This window comes from Sciurus vulgaris (assembly GCF_902686455.1).
Source record: "Sciurus vulgaris genome assembly, chromosome: 11".
Lineage (NCBI taxonomy): Eukaryota > Metazoa > Chordata > Mammalia > Rodentia > Sciuridae > Sciurus > Sciurus vulgaris.
The window spans coordinates 11705501-11723427 of NC_136472.1; the positions used below are offsets into that span (position 1 = coordinate 11705501).

At 46.6% G+C, this 17927-nt stretch overlaps 1 protein-coding gene across 2 annotated transcripts in view; it reads left to right on the forward strand.

Annotated features, from left to right (window-relative positions):
- AHNAK (AHNAK nucleoprotein) overlaps positions 1-17927 on the forward strand; it is a 90591-nt gene that overhangs the window by 38042 nt on the left and 34622 nt on the right. For both annotated transcript variants that reach the window (XM_079102131.1, XM_079102132.1), the window contains exon 5: positions 8854-8953. In XM_079102131.1, the coding sequence (XP_078958257.1) occupies positions 8854-8953 (100 nt within the window). The remainder of the gene's footprint in view (positions 1-8853; positions 8954-17927) is intronic.

Here is a 17927-nt window from a genome sequence, read left to right on the forward strand (position 1 = left end):
TAACTTAACAAGACCTCAAAATATAAAAAAATAAAGCTGGAGGGACCAATGTGGCTTCATGAGAGGGTCCTCGAGTTCAGTCCCCAGTACCACAACCTACCCACCAATCAACCAAACAAAGCAAACAAAACCAGCCTGGATCTCATAGTTTCACCCAGGGAAGTGAGTGCTGTGTGCCTCAGCCTTTCCACAGGCAGTCAAGATCCAAAGAATCCCTCACCCCAAGGTCCCCCTGTGCTTCATTTTGACCATTGCAGACCTCTGCTGCTTCCAGCTGGCCTGGCCAGGCACACTCGGCTCTTCTCAGCCCTCTCCCTCTTCTCTCTTTGGACGTTGAACCGAAGAATGCCTTACCACTGAAGTGCATCTCTAGTCCTTTTTATTTGTTTATTTTGAGACTATTCCCACTAAGTTGCCCAGGCAGGCCTTGAACTCGTGATCCTCCTGCCTCAGCTCCGGGTTACGGGCATCTGGCTATCTTGCCAGCACTCTGACCGTAGCCTGTTCTCTGCAGCCCCCTGGTTTCTCCTCCTCATCTTTTGAGTCTCAGCTTCCCTGACACCTCCGCCTTCCCCACTGGCTCATGCCCGTATGATGTTCTGTCATTTCCTGTTCTGTTCATGGCTCATATTAATTCATCAGTGACCAATGGCTTGTAGGTCTCCTTCCCCATCAGACCCCCAGCTCTGTGAGGGAGGGGTGCAGTCTGCGTCTAGCACTGTGTCTGTGGCACAATGCCAGGCCTGTGGCCCCTGGCCCACGACACATGGCACTTGGCCGGTGACAGTCACTCCATGAGCTGTCCAGACACCGCCTTATCACTTCCCCTCAGCCACACACGCGCCAGTTTACCTTCTGTCACTTACCACGTAGCTCTGTATCTCTGAGGCGTTTGCCTAAACTTAAGGTAGAACCAAACAGACACAAATAGGCAGAAGCTAAAAAATAAACAATGAACTTCAGAACTGATTCTCTGGTAAGTTATGATAAGTTATTGCTGGAGGCTTTTTTTTTTTTTTTTTTTGTACTGGGGATGGAACCAATACCACTGAGCCACATCCTCAGCCTTTTATTTATTTATTTATATATTTTTTTAAAAATACTTTTTTAGGTGTCAATGGATCTTTTATTTATTTATATGTGGTGCTGAGTATCGAACCCAAGGCCTATGGACATGCCAGGCAAGTGCTCTACCACTGAGCCACAACTCCGGCCCAGCCTTTTATTATTTATTTCAAGCTGGTCATGGTGGCACATGCCTGTAATCCCAGCAACTCAGGAGGTTGAGACAGGGTCTCACTAAGTTGTTTAGGGCTTGGCTAAGTTGCTGTTGCTGAGGCTGGCTTTGGATTTGCGATCCTCCTGCCTCATCCTCCTGGGCTGCCTTCTTTCTTTCTTTCTTTCTTTCTTTCTTTCTTTCTTTCTTTCTTTCTTTCTTTCTTTCTTTCTTTTTCTTTCTTTCTTCTTTCTTTCTTTCTTTCTCTTTTTAATTTTGAGACAGTTGCTGAGGGTCTCACTAAATTTCTGAGGTTGGCCTCACACTTGTGAGCCTCCTGCCTCAGCCTCCTGAGTAGCTGGAATTATCGGTGTGCACCACCCTGCTGGCTTATTGCTGAAGTTTCTGCAAACTGACTGCCTCCCTGGAGCTGTTGATGAGTCTGGGTTCAGCTGCAGTGAAAGACAGACTGTCTGTCATCTATACCATTTCAATCCCCAGGACTGGAAAAGGAGTTAAAGCAAAAGCCTGGAGACTCAAGAAACTGAGGACCAGAAATCTGAGAAAAGCGGGGTGGCAGTGACTGCAGACAGGGAAACTTCATGGGGAGCGACGATGTCGGTTGAGAATCAGAGTAGGAGAGGGTGAGGGGAAGGGAGCTGGGGGCTCAGGAGGGAGGGACTTCCTAAATCGGATCAATCTGAGCCCAAACCAGAGACCAGCTTCTTGCTTAAGTCTGGGAAATGTGACTCGAGGGCATCCTGTTCCCCATGGGTTATTTTTGTTTTCAGTAGTTAAAAATAAATAAGCTACGCTCAGGGGCATATATATGCCCACAGTCCCAGTTGCTCAGGAGGCTGAGGCAGGAAGATCACTGGAGCCCAGGAGTTTGGGACCAGCCTGGGCAACACAGCAAGATTCTGTCTCAAACAAAACAAGACAAAACAAACAAACAAACAAACAAAAATACAAACAACATAAATACTCATTTTTTTTTAGCGTGGGTACCAGGGATTGAACTCAGGGGCCTTAACCACTGAGCCACGTCCCCAGCCCTATTTAGTATTTTAGTATTTTAGTATTTAGAGACAGGGTCTCACTGAGTTGCTTAGCACCTCACTTTTGCTGAGGCTGGCTTTGAACTTGCCATCCTCCTGCCTCAGCCTCCGATCCACTGGGGTAACAGGCGTGTTCCACCGCAACTGGCCGATAAATATGCATCTGTCTGTTGAGGTTTGTCTGACAGCCCCATCCGGCTTCGTTTTATTAACAGAGGCAAATTCATTCTCTTTCTCTTTTCATTTCCTTCCTTGTGATTTTTTTTTGACCAGAATAGCCCACTTAAGGTGTGAAGAGTCGTGTGTTCCACCTGAGGCAAGGTGAGGCTGGCCTTGTCTTTATTGCAGCTAATTGTCCCCACCCCTACTGCCCCTCTGTTCTTTTTAAGCCTGGCAGACACAGTGACAGTGGCCCTGCCACCAGTGCAGAACACTGTAGAATCAGGCAAAGCCATGTCTTTTGGCGAGAGGCTTGTGGCTGTGTATACTGGCACATGAGGGCAGGAGACGTCCTCAGCTGCAGCATTCATGGTCTAGCTGGGTGTTGGTCAATGTGTTTATCTTTCTCAGGTTGGGGCAAAGTCCTTCTTGAAGGTAGCTTTTAAGTCACTGAGATCAGGAATCTCCTGGGGAGATTACCTTGACGGCCTATCTAATTGTGTGAGCATTCCCAGTTCAGTGTCGACTGGTTCCAATCTCAGCAGACACAGGTGGCTTCTGCTGGTTTCTTGTTCACAGAGCTCAAGCTCTTTCCAGCCAAAAGCAAGATAAAAGGATTATTTACTCTGTGCAGGGTTGAGTCAGGAATCTCTCAGTTGATTTCTTATCTCGAAGAGGAAAGAAATGAAGTTGAGGTGATTCCTTAGTTTGATTATCACCCAGGCTCAGGGGTTTGAAAACCCACTTGGATTTTCCAAATCGCTGGAGCAATTCAGAGTTGCTGACCACGCCCCGTGTGTCTCATGGTTGGGCTCTGACGGCCTGCACGTAGGTATGACAGGAACAGGTTCATACCTGACTCTGATCCTTAGCAATGCCCAGGTTCCCCAGCAAACAGGAATCACTAGGCCAATCAGATTACCCCAGCCTTCTAGCAGCCGTGTGAACTGGTACCTGGGAGAAATTGACTGGGCAGGGCTCAGGTGGGGCAGTCGGGTACATGTAAGATGTGATTTCAAAGCCTTAGGAAAGGCCTCCGTGGCCTGAAATATCTCCTCCGCTGGCTTGTTAAGCATGTCTGCAATTTTACCATTAGTGAGTCATTCCTTAGTGTTTACCATGGCCTCTCCTTTGCCGTTCTTCTGTGAATGCAGGCTGGTCTGGGATACAGGATATCCTTAACCTTTTCACCTTAAACCAGGCATGTGCAGTTAAAGCATGTTTAATCTTTTGGGTAAGCCACAGACTCAGTTCCATTTTTTCATGTTAGGCCTCTCTTGAGTCCCTTTATCTACCCTAATCCCTATTCTGTTCTGTTTAGACAGGAAGCAAAGCTGAAGTTGGGTGGCCTAGAGGGGGCCTTCTCTGGGGAGTGAGGGTTTAAGGACAAACAGGCTTCGCCATGGCTTCCCAGTGCTGAGGGCTGGCTGGGCCTTGGTCTGGTGACCTCCACCCCTTGGACCAGGGTGAGCACGTTAGCTCTGCATAGGCCCCTTCCTCTCTGCTCACTTTCCTCCCGCTGGGTGTTCTCTGCCCTCTCACCTCTTCAGTCTTGGCCAGCATGTTCTAAGTGGCTCCCTGCAGAAGGGGGAACTCCCATTTGATCTCCTATAGGAGCCCGGAGCTTGATCACACCCCTTCCCTGCCTGGTCTCGATCTGTCTAGAGGCCAGGAAGTGGCAAAGGAGGGGCCCAGCTGCAGAGGCCTCAGCTTGTGCGGAGGGTTGGAACAGAGGTGGAGGCCGGGTGGTGAGGGGAGGCCAGATGCTATGGGTCTTCACTAGAGCCTGGGTCTCTCCCATCTTTTCCGATGACCAGAGCTCTGTGTCATGCCCCTGCCTTTGGGAATATTTAATCTCCTCATACTTCTCTTTCAGAGACGCCTGTCCCCTTCCCTGAGTAGATAATGTCATCAACTCCACTGAAATAGGAATTCCATGAAGGCAGGGGTTTTTAATACACCCCCAGAGTCTCGATCAGTGCCTGACCCATAGTAGGTGCTTAATTAATATTTTCAAAAGAACCACCACCTCTGTTGAAGTAGTGACAGCTGATACAATACTTTCAGCCCTGATAAACACTCTGGCAGTGTAGACAGTTTCAGAACTAACATTCCCAGAAATTTTTCTTTTTTCCCAGTGCTGGGAATTGAACCCAGGGCCTTGTGCGTGTGAGGCACGCACTCTACCAATTGAGCTATATCCCCAGCCCAAGACTGGTTTTTAATTATACCATAGAGTGACTGATTTTTGTAAAAAATTTCAAACAATGCAAAGAAAGTTCCCCTTATGACAAACTCAGTTACACCCTCCTCCTTAGGGATGATCTGTGGCATCAATTACCCATCTGCCCTGCAGACCTGGTTCTATGGATTTGGACAAATCTCTATGTTAACATAGACATCTGTAGCTTGGTGGGTTTAAAAAAGAAACAACTAAGATCAGGTTTTTTTTTTTTTTTTTTTTTTCAATTTGCCTTTTCCCCCTTATCAATATGTTTAGGAAATGTTCTGGGTAGATAAATACAGACCCACTTCATTTTCACTGTTGTAAACATTGCACAGGCTGAATGAAATATTGTATATTTGACAATTTCTCTATTGATGGACCTTCAGTAATTTCCAGTGTCAACAGATATCCCTGCACACACTCCTTTGAGGCTCACATGCAAATATTTTACTTGGATACCTAGGGATGGAAATGCATTGAACACAGGAATCCAAGCACTTGACATTTTAATAGTTACTTCCTTTTTTCTTTTGGTACTGGGGATTGAACTCAGGGGTGTTCCACCACTGAGCTGTTTTTAAAAATGTTTTTAAAAACATTTTTAGTTGTAAATGGACACAATACCTTTATTTTATTGATTTATTTTTATATGGTTCTGAGGATTGAACCCAGTGCTTTACACATGGTAGGCAAGCACTCTGCCACTGAGCTATAGCCCTAGTCCCTTATTTTTATTTTGAGTTAGAGTCCAGTTAAATTGCCAGGGCTGACCTCCTCCTGCCTCAGCCTCCCTAGTCCCTGGGATTACAGCCATGTACCACTGTGCACTCTACCAACTGAGCTATCTCCCCAGCCCGTGCCTAGCTTTTAACAGCTACTACCAACTAGACTTCTTTAAAGGTTCTTGTACATTGCTACTTCTGGATATAAAAGTCCCTGATTTTTCCATATCTGTATTGGTTTATTGGTCTCTCTTTTATTTTTTATTTTTTTCTAGTCTCTAGGATCTCAGTGTTAGAACAAACATTTCAGTTCTGTGTTGGTTGGGGAATTGTGAGTGATTTGCATTAGTAACATAATCCCAGGTGTAATAATGATACTATTTAATGCTGTCTTCTGTGACTGTTTTATGTGGTGAATCTAATCAGGTCTCTGCCCCTTCTGATGGGAATGGTTGTGTATCTGTTTTCTCCACACATTTCACCATGACTTTTAGGTGTAAAATACCAGAGTCTGGAGCCTTGATGAGCAGCAGGGAATCCATGTCCCCTGCCCCCACTCCTCCTCTCTTTCTGGAGTGGATCTCAGGAGTTCTTCAGTGCATAGCCTGCATTTCCACCTCATCCTGTTCTGCCACGTTGTGACCATATCCTAGCATGAGGGTGCCCATCACCCAATCCAAGGCTGTGGCACGTCTGCCCTGGGCTTCTCCAATGATGAGTTTGGAACACCCCTGTGGAAGTTTTGGTTTTGTCCTTCACTTGCTTTTGACGTTATCAGGCCTATCTTTAAACCATTTTCTGGGTACCTAGAAACCAACCACAGGCTGGACCCTGTCTTAATCTTTTCCAAGCTCAGATATCACCTAGAACAATGTTCTCCACAGAGACTTAAGGACAATCCATAAGAACATTTAAAGTTCCACACCATTTAATTTCATGACTATTTCCCCCTCCTTCCCCATTTTAATATCATTTATTTATTCTTCCATTTTTCTTAAGCTCTGTATTCAAGATAATACCAAAATGGTGGCCGTGAAAGGATTTTCCTTCTTGAAAATTTTCTCTAAGAATGGTATTTGGCTGTGAATAAGACTTTCTTTCTTTCTGCTTGGCTGTCTCCCTATAACTTAGAATCATTGAGGGCCTTATTATTAATCTCTGTTGGATGGAATCAGAATCGCCACCCAGGATAGTTGGACTTTGTAGTAGCTTCTTCCTAATATGTACATTTTTAGAGGGAAACTATGATTTTAAGGCAGTGTGACTTGGTTTGATGGCTTCAGATTAAATTTGTATTGTGTCAGAAAATCATTTGCTTGATAATTTGATTTTTATTTTCTAAAATGAATGGAAACCAAATGTTTCCCAGTTCTTTATGTGTATAGCTACTATAGAAACTTTCTTTTTGTGGTATTACAGTTATTTCTAAAGTATTCTATTTTGAACCACAAATTTCACTGATAGAACACGGTAGAGCAATATACATATTTAGCTAAGAACCATACTTTCTTCAAGACAACTTCTAATCTTGAATGTGCTCACCATCTCCATTTAAAATTTTTCTAACATATGCAGCAAAACATGAATGGATAGTTTGTAGCATGATTTATAGTGGTTTATACCTTGGATTCATGAGACCAGTTGTACTGGGTTTAAATTTCAGCTCTGGCCAGGCCCTGAAGCATACTTCTGTAATCCCAGTGACTCAGGAGGCTGAGGCAGGAGTATGGCAAGTTTGAGGCCAGCCTCAGCAACTTAGGATCTAAGCAACTTAGCAAGACCCTGTCTCAAAATAAAAATTGGAAAAATCTGGGGATGTGACTCAGTGGTAGAGAGCCTTTGGGTTCAATCCCCAGTACCAAAAAAAAAAAAAAAAAGAAAACAAATCCCAGCTCTGCCCCTTTCTAGGGGTAAGATCATGGGGCAGGTGATTTAAACTCCTTATACATCAGTTTCCTCTTGTTAAATGGGGTTATCACAGCATGTATCTCCTTGTTGTAAGGCGTTAACATAGGAGTTATAACTGTTCGGCTGTTTGGCATGTGGTAAGGGCTGATGTGTTTGTCATTATTATTTGATTATTATTTTTGAAGGAAAAAAACATTCCTTTCTTCTGTGGTTTTTTGGACTTATCCTGAAATGCATTTTATAACTGAAAGCTGGATGAATTAAAAAAAAAAAAAAAAAAAAGGAAGAGTCATCAAATGGTTATTCAACCAAACCCTTCCGGGAAAGGCAAGATTGTTTTTGTAAAATAATTCATATCAGATTAATCTATTAGAATTTTTGGAAATTCGTGACAAGGAAGAATCATTGGGATGGGACTAATCTATTGCAATTTTTAAAAGCCTTGGAAATTTTCATGCCATTTGTTAGTAAAGAGATGCAATTATAAATCATTCATTCATTCATTCATTCATTCATTCATTCATTCATTCATCATTTATCTATCCAAGTAACAAACATTTCCAGAATGCTGGGAACACTGTGCTAGGCTCTGGGATGCAAAGGCAATCTATTTTTTCAGCCCCTAGGAAAGTCTAATGAGGAATTTACTTATTACTTAATGGTGAGAAGAAACTTAACTGACCTCAACATTTTTCCTGGCCCCACGAAAAATATGGAGACAGAGTGGATACTCTGTCTGTAAGAAGGAATTGTAAGTACAAAAATTCACCAAGTTGAAGTTGAAGATCCTGACTTATTCCATTCATCAACCTCCAAGTTATTTCCCCCTGAGGAAGAACATTTCTGGGATGATATTCAACTTGAGCAAAGACCTGAAAAGAGTCACCTATTAAAGCTGTTGCCAGCAACTGTGTTCTCTATGGAAAACAGGTTTCCATGTTGCTGCCAGATGCAATTTGCTAGGGAATCCTGCAGCCGGGTTGTCTCTCCTTCCTGATGGTACTTGTCCCTCCTAGAGGATGCTCACCTTTGGACTGGGAATGTGCCACAGAAGGCTTCAGGAACTCCTAGTGGAGTTTATCAGTTGTTTGCCCTGTCCCATAGAATCCAGCTCAGTTCTGTATAGAGAAAGGGTACCCAATGGATAGTAACCGGTAAGTACCCCAAATCCTGCTTCCTGACACAGTATTCACTCGACAGCACATAGTTCCTCTGTGTTCAGTTGCATGTCTCTCTCTTTCTACCACGGCAAAGTCCTCCAGGACAGAGACTGGGTCCTGTGAATTGATGAGCTGGAGATAACATTGTCTCCTTTGTCACTGGACTTTCACAGAAGAATGACTTTCAGCTTGTGCCCGGTTCCTTCTTAAGATCCTTTGTTATCTCTTTTATAGCCAGAGTTTCCAGGCAAGGGAGGAACTGAGGCCGGACTGGGATGTGTTGGGGTGCCTTTGTGAGGGATGGGGTGTCTGGTGTTTCATACACTCACAGGAGGCATTTGAGAAATGTTAATCGGTTGGATGATTCCATGAGTGACCCTGTAATCGTCTTTATCCTCATTAGAGCACATCACAGCCATCAACCCTGGGATGCAAAGACCAGAATAAACCCAAGGAAGCCACCAGCCAGGAGGGGGCAGTTTCAGTCTCTACCCCAAATGCAGGTGAGAGAAGTGGTGGGGACTGATAGAATGATAACCTTAAATACGAGAATGAAACCCTCGACCCAGAAATAAGGATCAGGAGAGCATTTGCAGATGAGAACACCTTTTGGCACTGTGGAAGCCACACCTGGAGGAACTCAAGGGCCCTGCCCCTTGCTCTCCACGGCCTAGAAATCCAAGACCTCCTTCTCTCCTTCGTCTTTTGGAAAAGCCTATAGGAAGTGCACTTACTACCAAAGGATCATTCACTCCACTACTCTCAGGGTTTCTTGCTTTGTAGGGCTACCGTGGAACATCCAGATGCTTATGGGACAGTATCTATTAAACTCAAGGCTACGGTGGGGCAGAGACCAAAGGCTTAGTAAATTCCAAAGGGTTGGAATCTACTTCTACTCCCCCAGAGCTGGGGACAGAGCCTTTCTGATCATATAAAGGAAATGCTTTCCCAGCTGGGAGATGCCCTTGTAAGGGGACAGAAGGGACTGTGCCCCTGAGGGGAAGAAGGGATTGTGGGATTTGGAAATCCCGTATCATAGGGAGGTAAATGGGGACTCCTGCCAGTTGAGGCCACAGTTACGTTTTTTAGGTTGCATAAAAATTAAACTTCTTTTGGAGGTAGTTGCAAACATATAAGAATCAGGAGATTTCACAGAAGATATGGGAATTTATGACTTCTTAAAATTTTGTAATGTCCTCCGAGCCTGCATCCCACCTGGCAGTGTCAGCTGGAGTACGGTGACTGCAGAGTCCCTGGGGAAGTGGAGCCCAGGTTCCTCCCTATTCATCCCTGGGGTTCCTCCTTCTTCCATCCCAGCACCCTGTGCTGCCTTGGCCACCTGGGCTGGTTCCTCTAGGGACCTGTGCATTCGCTTCCTTCACCTCTTCTCTCCCCAGCACCCCATCTCTATCTGGGGTGACTGTCCCTTTAGCAAATTAATGCTCAGGAACCTGTCTCCCCTCCTCAACCTCCACCCCCTTTTGCTCTGATGATTTCCTCTCTCTGGGGATCAGGCCCACCTACAGGAGAGGGTCGCCTGTTTTTTCTACCTCTTCCTCCACTGCTGAGCTTAAATAGTGTTAGTCTAAAATTTAAACAAACAAACAAACAAACAAACACAAACGCCAGATCATGTTACTCCTCTCCTGAAGATTCTACAGCAGCTCCTCGTGGCTTGTAGGGTGCAGTTCAGGTCCTTAGCTTAGCGCACAAGGCCCCTGTGACCTGGCTCCCGCCGCTTCCCACAGGGCACCCCTCATTCCAGCCATACCGAAATGCTCGCAGGTCCCCAAATCTACCATGCTGGTCCGTGCTGCTGTGTCTCCATGACGACGTGTGGTCACGTCTTCTGTGTCTTCCAGAGCCTGCTGTCCCCTGTCTTACTGGTTCTTTGAGTCATGGCCCCAGGTCCATCTGGGCCTCCCAGTCTGGACTCAATGCTTCTTCTGTGTCTACCTGAGGGCCTGGGCGCCCCTGTCCCAGCTCCCACAGTGCCAGGCTTCTGGTAGCCTGCACATCGCCTGGTGGCCTGAGAGGGTCCTTGGCACAGGATGCCTGCAAATAAAACAGGCAGATAGTGGTGAGAGCGGCTGGCTTCCCAGTGTCAACTGGATGCTGGTCCCTCTGGCCCTCTGGGAGCAGGTTCTGGCCTCTCGCAGTGTTTGTCTTACCAGCACTGCACATGTCACTTCCGCCATTTACCTAGACGTTAAGTTTCTTGGGATTTGAAGGTGATTGGGGTTGGGTCACGTGCCTATAAGGACTTGCACTGGATGCTCTTCATTCTTGAGCATTTATTGAGCACCTATGAAGAGCCAGGCACTGAAAGAGGCAGAGCTGAAGCAGCCAGTGGCAGGGACTCTGATTAAGTCCCTGAGCTCAGCTTGCCTGTCTTTTCATCTTCATGAGCCTTGGTTTCAACGAAGGAGGAAGATTACAGTTCCTCCACCTCTTTTCCCTAATCAAGGACGTTTCCTTAGAAACCAACTTGCGTGTCCCTCAGTTTGGTGGACTTTGAAGCTGGAGCTTCGTGTAAACACAGCGTCACTGGGTTGCCAGAAACCCGTCTTTCCTACCTGCCATTAGCCTTCAGCTCTCTTGAAATCAGCCCTCCAAGGGGATTCTGCCATTTTCTCCAATACCTACAAACTCTTCTGAACGCAACAGAGATCAAGCTGGTTTTCTCAGGGTAACATTTCGGTAAATAAGCAGAACATCAGAGAGTCACGCTGCTGGACTTGGAGATAGGGCTGTGCAGCTCAGGCCAGCAGAGCCTTTGAATCTGGTGACACAGTGTCCTAAATGTTCTAGAAGGTTTTGAGGGCGAGGTGTCTGAAGGTTAAAGCTGCAAAGGTAGATTCCTTCCGGGGCTGGTATTGGAGGTCCTGCGGTCCTGCTTCCAGAGACATGGAGCCTGGTGGTGAGGAGCCAGCTCTGGGACTGAACTGTCTGCCTGGGCTTGAGTCTCGTTTCTGCTACTCTAAGCTCAGGCTAGTTTTGGTTTCTTTGTCTGTGAGAGTAGGACGGCCATAGCACTTCCCTCACGTGATGCTGTGCCTGACCCAGTAGGCGCTTAGTAAATGTGAGCCATGGTGATCACACTCCTTTATCAGCTTTGCACTGAAATGTCACCAGATTTCCCTCATGGTTTGTGGTCCCCAGTGCCCCTGACCCCGTTTCAAGCCCGTTGCTCATTTGTCTTCTCTAACAGTTTTATTCCAGTCCTATCCTCTTTCATCTTGTTCTTGATCTGAAACGGCTTCTATTTCCAATCTGTCCCTCCCCACCCACCGATCTGCCTCTCCCTATTCCCAAGCCCTCTTGGTGGGATATTCCTGTACCTGTTGCTAATCACAGGAAAACTCTAGGGTAGCTTTCCATTTGTGTTTGTATTTATAAATATCAGAAACTTTATAGGGTCTTTGCCAGTGGACAAATGTGTAAATTATCTACTTAAAAAATGATAATAACATACATAACTTAAAATCCACCTTTCATTCATACATTTTATATTTAAATTTATTATGTCACACCCACATTATGACCTTGGTAAGAATTTTGAAGTAGCTGGGTGCGGTGGTGCATGCCTATAATCTCAGAGACTTGGGAGGCTGAGGCAGGAGGATGGCAAGTTCAAGGCCAGCTTCAGCAATTTAGTGTTTCAAAATCAGAAATAAAACTGGGGACTGGGGATGTAGCTTAGTGGTGCGATGCCCCTGGGCTCAATCCCCAGTACCCCAAACAAACAAAAATCCTGAAATAACAGAGTCATTTTAACCACATTTGGGTTTACAGCTCCATGGCATGAAGTACTTTCCAATGTTTTGCAACTGTCAACAAGGTCTTGCTAAGTTGCCGAGGCTGGCCTTGAACTTGCCATCCTCCTGCCTCAGCCTCCCAAGTCTCTGGGATGATAGGCTTGCACCACCAGCCTGGCTCCAGAATGTTTTTCATCTTCCCAAATTGAAAGTCTACATCCATGGAATACTAACTCCCCGTTCCCGCTCCTCGACCCCTGGCTATAACTGTCCACTTTCCGGTTCTAGGAGTTGGGCTGCTCTAGGTATCTCACGTCAGTGGACTTGCCCTTTGTGTCTGGCTCACTTTACTCGCATAACAGCTTCAAGGTTCATCTGTGTTGTCGCATGTGTCAGAATTCCGCTTCTTTTCAAGGTTACTCTTTCAGCGCACGCGTTGGCCACGGTCTGCTTATCCGTTCGTTGGTCGATGGGCTTTGGGATTGTTTTTACCTTTGGGTTGTCGTGAATGGTACTGCTGCGAACAATGGTGCACACACCATGGCTCTGAGTGCCTGCTGTCATTTCTCCGGGTGTGTATCTGGTAGGGGAACTGCTGCACAGCCGTAAAGTCGGTGGACTTGACAAATCAGGGAGAGTCGAATGCATGGTGGGAAAATGCTCTTTACCCTCCCTACTACCTCCACGATTGCGTCCCACAGACTTTATCTCAAAAAAAGTCACTCAGGATAAAGTTTTGAGGTCATTCTGGACTCCTCTTACTCTTTTTTTCTTTTTCTTTTTTTTGCGGGGCTGGGGATTGAACCCAGAGCCTTGTGCTTGCAAGGCAAGCGCTCTACCAGCTGAGCTCTCTCCCCAGCCCCTCCTCTTGTCCTTTTACACTGGATGAATCTGGTCACCTCCCCATCTCCACCATTACCGACCCCTCTGAGTCACTGAAGCTCTCACCTGGATTATGATAACAGTCTCCTAGCTGGTCTCCCCACTTCTTTTTCTTTTTTCTTTGGTCCTGGGGATTGAACTCAGGGGTGCTTTACGCTTAGCCTTATCCCCAGCCCTTTTTCCTTTTTTTATTTTGAGACAGAGTCTTGCTAACTTGCTCAGGGCCTTGCTAAATCACTGAGGCTGAACTTGAACTTGCGATCCTCCTGCCTCAGCCTCCTGAGTCCTGGGATTATGGGCTTGTGACAGCACACCTGACTGGTCTCCCTGTTTCTACCCCTCTGGTCTCTTTTTACCATGGCAACAAGATTGATCCTTCTAAGACATTAGTCAAATAATGTCATTCCTCATTCATGATCTCTCATGGCGCCCTCTCACCTCACTGTGAGGCACAACTCAAGAGCTTGCTGGGGTTCAAAGCTCCCCAATGACCTGGCTCTCCCTGTTTTTCTCACACCATTCTCCCTCCCTCATTGAGCTTGTTCACAGGGGTTGGGGGCGGGGAGTCTCCTTGCTGTTCCTGGATCCAGTTGGCAAGCTCCCAGCTCAGGGCTCTTGCATTTGCTGTGAACCATGGCTGGCAAGTCCTTCCCTGTGACAAACCCTTCACCCTACAAAATCACCTCACGTGGAGTCACAAGTCCTCCCTTCCCTGATGCCAGGTACCACGTATGCTTTAGTTATTTATTTCTTTGGTACTGGGGATTGAACCCAGGGGCACTTTACCACTGAGTCACATCCCCAGCCATTTTAATTTTTTTTTTTTTAATTTTGAGACAGGGTCCCAAACTCTCCATCCTCCTGCCTTGGCCTCCTGAGCTGCTGGGATTATGGGCGTGCACCCGTGTACCTGGCTCCACCTGGGCTTCCTGTTGCTTTCATACTCTCTCCATCAACTCATTGCTCTCTGACACACATCAATTCCCTAATGCGTTCATGTTCTCCTTTGTCGCCAAAATGCAAACACCATGACGTCAGGGCTTTGGCTTTGCGTCCTGATGGAAACTTTCTGGGTCTCAGTTTTTCGTCTGTAAACTGAACTAGAGAACCTCTAAGTTCTCGTCCAGCTCTGACATTCCACTTGGTGAGATAAGTCAGACATGCCCATTTGGACACTGGGAGAAATACTTTCTGGGTGCCAAACTCAGAGCCCTGCCAATGAGAAATATTAATAGCAACTGCATTGACTAAGGTCTCTGTTCGAGGTTCACCTTCTCTGGTGGCCTGAGGAGTCTACATAGAATTATGTCCCATCTCTATCCCATTCATCCTGCCTGATTTTCTCCATTTTTTCCCCCTCTTCATGTTTAAGGAAAGCTGACTTTTTATTTCATTTTTTTTCTATTTTTTTCAGGACTGGATATTGAATCCAGTACACCTGCTAGGCCAGCACTCTACCACTAAGCTACCTCTTTAGCCCTTTTAAGAAATTTTGTTTTGAGACAGGGTCTTGCTGGCCTTGAATTTGCAATCCTCCTGCCTCAGTCTCCTGAGTAGCGGGGATTACAGGTGTGCCCCATCACGTCCAGCTTATTTTGGTTATTTCTTATTATCTGTCTTTGTTTTCTAAAAGTAAAATCGACAAGGAGGAGACTTTCTTGTTCAAGACTGTGCCCCCAGGCTTTGGAAGGGCAATCTTTCATGTAGTGAACAACCACCGGTGTCTGCTGAAAGGAGTGACGATGTCCTCTGCTTGTGTCCTGTGCAAGTGCTTTATACCTTAATCAATATGTGCATGAAGCAAGACTTATTATCAGCCTTATGCAGTTGCTGATTGAGCAGAGGCTTCACACAGTTGGATCATTTGAGTGTAAATATCAGAGCAGGACTTGAACCAGGTGAGTGAGGCACCTTGCTCCAGTCATCCTTGGCTTTGGCACCAGTCATTCTTAGGTGGGCATGGGGGCACAGATGGGTTGTATTACCACTGACAATTTTTTTTTTTTTTTTTTTTTGTGGTGCTGGGGACGGAAACTAGGGCCTTGTGAGTGCCAGGCAAGGGCTCTGACTGAGCTACACCCATCCAGAGCTCTGTTTTTAAATCCTTTCTTCCCAGCACTGCTCTGTGCATGCCTTTCCTTGCTCTGACTCTGCAGAGGACACCTGTGCAGATCATTTTGGCACAGGGCAAATTTCAGACTGGCTAGTTCTTTCATGATCTTCTGGTTGCACCGATTCCCTTCAGTTTGAAGTCTTTAGTTCAGGCTTAAAGTTCAGGCTTTAACGGAAGCCTGAAAGGTTGATGACCCCTAACTCCTATATCATCCTGAGCTGTGAACTGATTGACGAGGCTGCAGTGTTCAGGTAAACCAGAAGGCCCAAGGCCTGCCTCACCCTAGTGACCATCTAATGGCCCTGTGACTCTGGGCCTTCGGGGTCTCCTGTGGCATGAGGGCAGTTTGCTTTCAGAAGGGGCAGAGGCTGACTGAGGTCCCTACCTCTGAGCGGGCCTCTCTCTGGGCAGTGCTTCTTGGTATGAAAGTCACACCTTTCTTTTTGGTGCCCAAATGCTCCAAGAGGATGGATTTTGTCTTCATGTTCCTAATGGTTTGTCCCCATCTCTTCCCTCCTAGGTCTCTTAGGGGTTAAATGGTATCAGGAAGAAGCAGGGTGAGTTCTCCTGCTTATCCTGCACTCAGGAATGAGGAGTATTTCATTCATTGCTTATTGATGTGACAGTTACATATGAAATGTTCTGGTTCCTCTTTGTCACAGGACACTGCAGTGAATGGTACAAGATGTACTCCAGTCATGTGGCCTCTGTTAAACCACAAGTAGAAAATTGGGGAAAGGAGCCAGGTGTGGTGGTGCATGCTTGAAATCCCAGCTGCTTGGGAGGCGGAGGCAGGAGAATTCCAAGTTCGAGACCAGCCTGGGCAAGTTAGTGAGACCCCCATCCCCCAATAAAAAGTTAAAAAGGGCTGGGGACCTAGCTCATTGGTAGAACACCCTGGGTTCAACCCCCAGTGCTGTAAAACAAAGCAAATAAAAAAAGATGACGACAAAAACCCAGAAAACTGGGGAAAAGCATATTGGGGAGGGACAGTGTGGCTGGTTAAGACAGGAGCCCTTATCAAAGCTTTTGTATGTGTCAGGCATGACACAATCACTTTATGTGAATTAATTTATTTAATACTCACCATAACCCCTTGGAGTAGATGCAGTTACATCTCCATTTTGCAGGGGAAGAAGCTGAGTCACAGAAGGATTAAGTAGTTTACCCAAAGTCCCAGAGAGCTGGCCAAAGTCAGGATTCGAATCCAGACTGGCTGGCTCCAGGGTCCTTTCTCTTCCTGTGTCCTATGGCTTCTGTGAAGGTTTCGTGAAGGAGGAAAGACCTAAGCTGGGCTTTGGAGAAGACCAAGGTCCTACATCATGGGGACAATCTGAGTGGTGGCTCAGGGATGAACAAGGCCCAGGTGAGCCAGTTAATCCCACAGGGAAGAAGGAAGTGACCTTACCGGGCAAAGGGCATGCTTTGGGAGCCGCAGGGAAGATGGTGGCGTAGGAGGATGACAGAGTATAAGAAGTCTTGGCATCTAGGCAGAGGGTTTGACTGGATCTGGACGTGTTTTTGAAGTGTTGAAGGTGACTTACTAGAAGCAGAGACTTGGGGAGGTTTCTAGGTGGCAATGTTAGGTCTGAGGGACGAGGTGTGGAGGCAGGAAGAGGCTAGTGCAGGTCAGTGCAGGAATGAAGGAGAGGGAGTCCAGAACACCTTCTGTCCCACCTGTTAGCTCATGATGAAAATCAGCCTAGCAACTGCCCAGCTGCTTAGTTTCCTTAAAACAGTTATTCATGGAACGGGCCCCTGGGCTTTTGGGAGAAGGTGCTGGACATCATTCAGTGAAGTCTGTTTTCCTGTGAGGCTGTCCTCTGCCCAGGCAGGAGCCTTCCCATGCCCATTCCCACTTGGTCAGATCAGAAAGCAGCAAATCCAGTGGGGTGGTCCCCCCGCCCCCCGCTTCTTTTTTTCTTAACTGAGGCAGAATTCCTTGCATAGCAGAAAGCTCAGGGAGGAAGGCCCTGTTTGGGGATAGAGGTCAGAGCTTCAGAGTTCAGGGCCCACTTAGAAAGGGTCAGGCCCTTCTATGCTAACACCAAGTTAGCTTGATTGGGTTCTGAACTGATACACCTGAAATGAGCTCTGTCGGAGCCAATGATGTAATTTAACCCTTGATCTTGATGTTCTCTCATCCTGAAAATATCAGCTGCTGAGTGAGTTTGGAAAAGAGCAGAGGTAAGATTGGCAGGAGTGAGGTACCCCTGCTCTCCTGTCCAGGACAGCTGGTTGCTGGGTCCAGCCTGTTCTCCATAGTAGGCAACAGCAGGGTTAGAGGGCTGACCTACTTGGCAGGAAGCAGGGTCTGGGTGGGGCTCTGAAAACCCTGCCTGCTGCCCTCCTGCTTGAAGTTGGGGGAGGGGGTGCGATGCCCTCCTCCAAACCCAGCAGGATCAAGTCAGAAGGAGCCAGCACCTGGTACCTTATCTTATTCTCCCCTGGATTCCAGCTACCTGGAACCAGCCGAGCTTGCCATGATTTTTTTTTTCTTCTTGAACTGGGGACTGAACCCAGAGGCACTCTCCAACTAAGCTGTTTCTCCAACCCTTTTTTGGTTTCGTTTGTTTGTTATTTCCCCAGTCTCTGAGTGCTGGGGATTCGAACCCGGGCCTCCCGCATGAGAGGCAGGCACTCTACGAGATGGGCTATTTGGTCTGCACTCCAACCCTTTTTTATATTTTATTTTGAGAAAGGGTCTCAATAAGTTGCCCAGGC